Consider the following 6,461-nt stretch of genomic DNA (forward strand, 5'->3'; position numbering starts at 1 on the left):
GGCACAGTTGAGGAGTAGAGGGAATCTACGGCAGGGAGAAGAAGTAGAAGATGCGTTATTTGCTTCAGTAGCTAGGATATGACCAACCTCAGCAAAGACCTCCTAGGACACTAGGTTTGGCCATGACATGTTTTGCCTTTTTCCATCTATTTGCAGAGCTGGAAATTAGCCTTAGGTTGGACAGAAAGGAAACAAAAATGCAACTAGCAGTAGGAAGCTGGTTTGATGAGGATGGCAGAAGCTTTGCAGTTCCCATTGCACAGGCTGCCCCACGTTATGCCCCCCCTGACGTTCAGCCGTACAGAATAGCATGCCGAGTACCACCACCCGCCCCCATAGCTGGAGGCACAGTTCCCACTGTAAGTGTCCTGATCCCGATCTTTAGCGGAGAACTTCATGTTGTCGTGCACGGTGGAAGCACTGTTTGTGGTCATGGCATCCCCTGCCAACCCCGAGTACGTTCCCAGCCTCAGACGGTAGCCGTGGGACTCATCTTCCAGGCTGAAGAGGTTGTAGTCTGCAAACGTGGTGTTGTTTGTGGCATCCAGGATGACAAACCTGACCTGGTAGACCTTCTGCTGGGAGATCTGATGGATGTACTCGGTGCCCAGCCAGTACTCGGTGTGCACGTTCCCAAAGCCGTACTTGTAGGTGCTCCAGGACTCGGCCCAGGTGATCTCCGTGCTCTGCCGGTTCCTCTGGATGACCGTCCAGCCCCCATCCGTCACATTCATTTCACAGTACACCACGATGGGGTGCAGTCCTGTGGGCTGGATGACATAGACACCGCTGGGGTTGCCAGCAGGGATCTCGCTGCAGTCCTTGGGAAAACCTGGGGCAGGAGAGAACATGGAGGACCAAAAGGCACAGCAACACCCCAGTCTGCTTGTCTGGCCCTGTGAGAGGGATTTCTAGAAAATGGGCATATGTGGGATTTTTTCCAGGGTAATAAAAAGTCTGCTGCTGTGTTTCTTACTGTAAGCGTAAAAGCAGAAAACCTCTGTAAGGGAAATACGATGATTAAGAGAATATGCCTATATTTTGAAGGTATAAGCATAGAATTTGCTTCTCCTTCTGGCTCAGGCTCTTGCTTCCTCAGCCTTTCCTAATGTTCAGATGTTTCTCCTCCCTCATAATGATACAGGGGTCCAAGCTTGGCTTGGTGAGAGCTCTTATTACATAGTTAGGCAGAAGCTTAAATGAGCAAGCGAGCTGTTCCTGCAGCCCTGGCATCCACTGCATCCCTGGGGTTGGGAGGGAGAAAACCTCATTCCCTTGGCATTGGACCCTGTGGCCAGCTGTGAAACCCCAGCAAGCACTGCTTGGGAGGCACATCCTCTGCTTCCCTGTGCAGAGCTTCACAGCAGAGGAGAGGACTTGAGGCATGTAAGTAATGGTTGCAAAGTCCTTTGGGATCTTGTAAGGCACAGTTCAGTGTGAAGCTATCACTAGTAACGAGTGGTGTCTGAGTGGCCTTGGCACGCGCTGTGGAGGAGCACATCAAGTCTGGCTCCCAGGAGCTGAGCTGGGTTATCCCCAGGCTCGTTGCCCACCCACCGCTGTTGGACCCTCATTGCCTACACTTCTCCCTGTTCCCTGTGGGGTAGCAGGGGCACTTACTGCGGTGCTGTATCTGCTGAGGATCATTGGCTCTGCCCTGCTGCATGTTCTCTCTGTTTTCATCTGCATTGGGAAAAAAAGAAAGAGTGAGATGAGCAGCCACAGCACAGAGGTAACTCCAGCCTCCAGAGGCTGTTCTTTCCAGCACTGAGTTTTTGTAGGGCACTTCAACAATGCCACTGGGCTCCCTTTTCTTCCTGTATGGTAGTTTTTGGTTGTAAACTCTTTAAAGGGATAAGATTCTAGGAAGAGTACCACTGCAGTCATTGAGCGGCTGCCTATTTGGTCCACTCAGCATTATAGTTTTACAGAGTTGCATGGGGCGGACTGCATATCTGAGTAGTAGTGATGAGTACAAGGAGATACTCCTAGAGGAGAAGGATCAAGAAGGAAACAGACTCTGTGGTTTCAGACCAAGATTAAACTGTTGAGTGATGTTGCTGTAAACCTGCATTGCTTTCAGTGGTGGCTGAAGGGATTCATGTGTTCATTCAATTCATAAAGAGCTTCAGAAACCTTCAGAGAGAAAAGGAGCTCAAAGCATATAAGATAGCAATGCTCTCTTTAAAGAGAAATCACAGCACCCATCTTCGTAAGACAGCATGCTCTGACAGCCTCCGGTGGTGTGACCTCTATCAGTGGTGTGACGAGTTTTTTGTATCGTTTAGCCATGTGCAAGCTTCAGAAAGCATTTTGATTGGTCTCTTATGCAAAATTTCTCTGAAGTTTCAGGGCTACAGATGGACTATAGATAGCAAGAGAAAAGGTCTTCCTTTGAAAATCTACAGCTCTCTAGAAAAAGCTGCCACATACGGTTTTGTCAACAACAAAGAGGGTTGAACTACCAAATCTTATGATGTTTGGTTAAGATCTGAAATAGGGAGAAGATTTGATCAGGTTCCTTTTATTTCTGAGTGTGACTGCCCTTCCCCGGGATTATTTTCCACATCTCCCTCTCTGTGCAGGGAGGAGAGGGCTCCTGATGTTTGGATGAACAGAGTTTAGGGATGTAAGAGAGAAAACACATACCAGCATGGGGCTCATCTGAATGGAGATTAATGATTTCATGTAAATTTGCTTTCAATCTTTCCAGGTTTTCAATGTCCAGAGCAAGAAGAGGGGCTAGCAGGGCCAGCACAGTGGCGAAGAACAGAAGATTGGAGTGACGAGCAGCTGGAGAAAGAAGACACACGGTGAATCTGGAAATGCAAACTCTCTGAAAGACAATTGGCTAACTAAATTCAGCAGAAGTTAAAACAAACTTACAGAGTAGACAAAGCCACAACATTAACTATGCTTTTGCTTTACTGAGCAGCAGAAGTATAAAGAACAATTTACAAAAATAAGCATTCTGCAAAGGCATACAACCCCAGAGAGAAAAAATTTCTTTGACTACAAGCTACAGGTCTAAATTTGCAGCTTGCAAGAGCAGTGTCATCCTCTTTGGCTGTGGTCTGGGCTAAAGCAACAGGCTGTGGGCCCCAGAATCAAGATGTTAAGCCAGCATCAGTGTGTGTGTCTTAAGAAAAACATCTTCTAGTAATGCAGGATGGCATGCTGATTTGTAGGTACTGCTGTTACCTGAAGATAGTCAGGAGCTACTACAGCAATGATAAACAAGGCACAGGGATCTGAGATCTTGGAAAGAAAGGAGCTCTTGTGGCCACAACACTGACAGTACCCTGAGAGTCACGGGCTTCACTTAATTGTCCCAGAACTGCCCCCTCCCACCAGGGCATCGTGCAGAGACTGGAAGCTGCCCACTGCACGAAAACACCAGGAGGAGAGCATCCTGCAGGGAGCCAGCAGCATTGACCCAACACCAGACCCCTGTGACGTGTCACGAATGGGGCTTCTGCAGGGACATGCCGAGGGTCAGTGCATCCCAGCTGACATCTGGGCCAGGACATTCTATGCTTTAAAGGATGGTTTCTGCCAGTGTCTGAAAACCTGAGCAATTTGGCTCCTTTGGACTATACCAGATCAGGGCATTCCCCAACAGTTTGTCATGGCCAGCTCCATAGATTTGTGTCTACAGCTTGCCCACCCAGATTCAGTACCCTGAAGGACTTTATGAGGACGATGGGTGATTAATGCATTAGCTTCCATTCCAGGTTTTGGTTTTTTTTGGGTGTGCTTTGGGCTCTGGCACAAATATAAGTTAAATAAATGTTGCCTTTACAGCACCACCCAGAGCAGGATGTTTTTGCCTGTGATCAGGAATGGAGGAGAGAGAGTGAGGAGCAGGAAGGTCACAGAGACCTGGGGAGTACAGCAGAAATAGGGTCATCCCACCGTCCTGAGGCCAGAAACCATCAGTGGGAAAAGCAGACCTGCAGTGTGGGCAGCAGAAGCCCAGACGCAAGCAGAGGAGGCAGGGATGCCCAGCCACATGCAGCAGTGCCGTGCTGTGCCGTGCCGTCCCATCCCGTCCCATCCCATCCCACACTCACCCATGCCGTCTCTGAGGGGACCCTGCAGAGTGGGAAGCGGTGGGTTTGGCCAGGTGGCAGGGTGGCCAACCCTGCCGTTATATAGAGCTCAGCGGGTGAGGTGGGGCCAGCTGACCCAAACTACAACACTCCCCCTCTAGTTGTCATCAGGGCTGGAAATTTATGGTTTGTTTGCCCTCCATCTATAAGCGCCTCTGCTCATGCACCAGCTGTTGTGCTTCTGTGATAAGAGGTCCCAGACGAACCTCAGCAAACAGCACCTGATGTTCACACAAAATTCCACCAAACTGACAAATGCTCCTGATAAGGACTTTTCTTGAGTTTGTTATTACTTACGGGATTTGATGCCAAACCGTGTGGGGACATTCAGTGATCTGGGCCATGCTGGAGATCTCCGTTAGACATCCTTTAGGGTCTGCCTACCCTAGCATGGTGCATCACCGGAGAGGGAGCCGTGCTCTCTGACACTGCATCCTGGTTCCCATGCACACCAGGGCAGCAAAGGGGCCTTGTCCCCAGCCCTGACCCTGCCACAGCGATGCAACTGCCAAGCTTGGTGCCAGCCCTCCAGCAGTGAACCCGTCCCGTGGGGCAGCCATGCATGCAGAGGTGGTGCTGCCCCAGTGCCGGTGTGGGTCCTGCAGCCCTCCCAAGAGGTCCAGCACTGGTGCCTCAGGAAGCCAAGGGGTCTGCTGGAGGGTTTAGCTCTGACTTCACAGCTCTGGGTAAGCTGGGGAGCAGACCTCACCCCAGAGCTGGTTGCAGACACAATTAACAAGGTGTCTGTGGGTTAAGCGGAATAAACGCTTAACAGATGTTGAGTTGTCCAGTCTGAAGCCAGCCTTGCAAATGGCACGGGAATGGGAGGAGAGTGCTAAAGAGGGCGGTGGCATAGCCTGGCAATGCTGGCTTACAGCTCAGTGACACTGATCTAGGACTGCGGTGAGGTATTTATCGATGGTTTGATACCAGTAGCTGCTGAGCTGCCAGAGCGCGTCCCTGTGCCGGCCCTGGGATGCTCCATGGCACCACTGGGGACCCGCATGGGCTCTGCTGCTGCAAGGCTGGTGCTGGCTACTTGGCCCCATGTTGCCTTCATCCCCCGGTCCTTCATCCCCAGGTGGCACTGCCACCTCTGCTGTCCTCCAGAAGACCGGCAGGTGGTGGTGAAGGTCCCAGCATCAGCACACCCTGCCACCATGCCAGCACCTCACTGCCCTGCCTGGTCCCTGCTCTGGGTTACTCCAAGAGTAAATGACTCTGCTTTCAGCAGAGCGAGGAGGATGTTTTTCACCAAGGGACACATCCTCCCCTGCCCTACACCAGCCCCTCATAAAGTTACCAGCTCCAAAATTACACATATATTCACAGAAAAAAGGATTCTTGCCAACTCCACTTTGCAGTAATATTTGTTGTGCTGTTGGACAGCAATGAATAACTTAGATCTGATCCAAGACTGTCCTCAGCAGTTTCCTTTTAATGAAGCACTTTTTTTTTTTTTTTTACAAGAGCTTCCCAAAGTCCCTTGATAGATAACCTGGGGCTGTAGCATTTGTCTTTGATACATTTCTGGCAGACAAATTTCAAAAAGATGAAAAGGGTCTTCCCAGCCCTTTCAGCCAGCCCCCCCATGCCACGCAGGAGCAGGGCTGGCTCCCCACACCCACCAGGGCACCAAGTGTCGGCACCAAAGCTGAGGTGCCAAGCCGTGGCTGACATCCCAATCTGTCACTGCATGTGACCCCGGTGAGCACTGGGGTGGCCCTGCCTGCTGTTACCCTTTGGTGCCTCCTGCCACCCTCACTTGATACCCATGAAAGGGGTCCCTGAAGCAGGGACCCCATCCTTGTGCTGCTGGCCCTTGGAGGAGCAGCAATGGGGCACGGGCAGCCTCGGAGACCAGCCGAGGCATGCAGAGGTGGCAAGTGGAGCTGAATTACGGAGCAAGGGAGAGGAGGCAGAGGAGGGGACTGAGCATCCTGTGCAGATGGGGACAGGCATCTGCCCCTTCGTTCCTCCCCTGCCCTCACTCCCCCGGTGGGACTTGCTGCCAATGGGAGCATCACCTTCTAGAAGACAGTGTACTGCAGCCAGACAAAGACCCACTGCTAGTGACACACAGGAGTACAAACTGGCCCAACAGGACTGACGCAGTGTGGTCCAGCAGAGTCAGCCGGCAGGTGATGGGTGAGGACTTGCTGATGTCTCCCAAGGCATTGTATGAAAAGAGGGGTTGAAAGAAGAGGGCAACAAGGAGGAGACTCCAACCCAGTCCTGAGGGTTTGCCAAAACACCCTGCGGTAGCATGTGAAACAAGTTAAACCGCCCCTGACAGATGCGGTCCCAACAGCTGTAGCCACTGCTTGATGAGCTGGCCATGAGTGCATT

At 51.4% G+C, this 6,461-nt stretch overlaps 1 protein-coding gene across 1 annotated transcript; it reads right to left on the reverse strand.

Moving 5' to 3' along the window:
- Positions 1–203: 203 nt before the first annotated feature.
- LOC140661023 (fibrinogen-like protein 1-like protein) lies at positions 204–4,077 on the reverse strand. The gene is made up of 4 exons (XM_072882603.1): positions 4,074–4,077; positions 2,650–2,793; positions 1,621–1,683; positions 204–832 (listed from the first exon to the last, which is right to left on the reverse strand). Exons 1-4 carry the CDS (start codon positions 4,075–4,077, stop codon positions 204–206), a joined length of 840 nt encoding a protein of 279 aa, XP_072738704.1.
- Positions 4,078–6,461: the final 2,384 nt, after the last annotated feature.

The sequence above is a fragment of the Ciconia boyciana genome, chromosome 17, assembly GCF_034638445.1.
Source record: "Ciconia boyciana chromosome 17, ASM3463844v1, whole genome shotgun sequence".
NCBI lineage: Eukaryota > Metazoa > Chordata > Aves > Ciconiiformes > Ciconiidae > Ciconia > Ciconia boyciana.

Bases quoted from the DNA above. Each gene is read 5' to 3' on its own strand.
- LOC140661023 (XM_072882603.1), bottom strand. The intron at 1,684-2,649 runs GTATGTGTTTTC...TTCCCAATGCAG, and splicing joins TTCAGATGAGCCCCATGCTG to ATGAAAACAGAGAGAACATG. The intron at 833-1,620 runs GTAAGTGCCCCT...CTCCTGCCCCAG, and splicing joins TCAGCAGATACAGCACCGCA to GTTTTCCCAAGGACTGCAGC.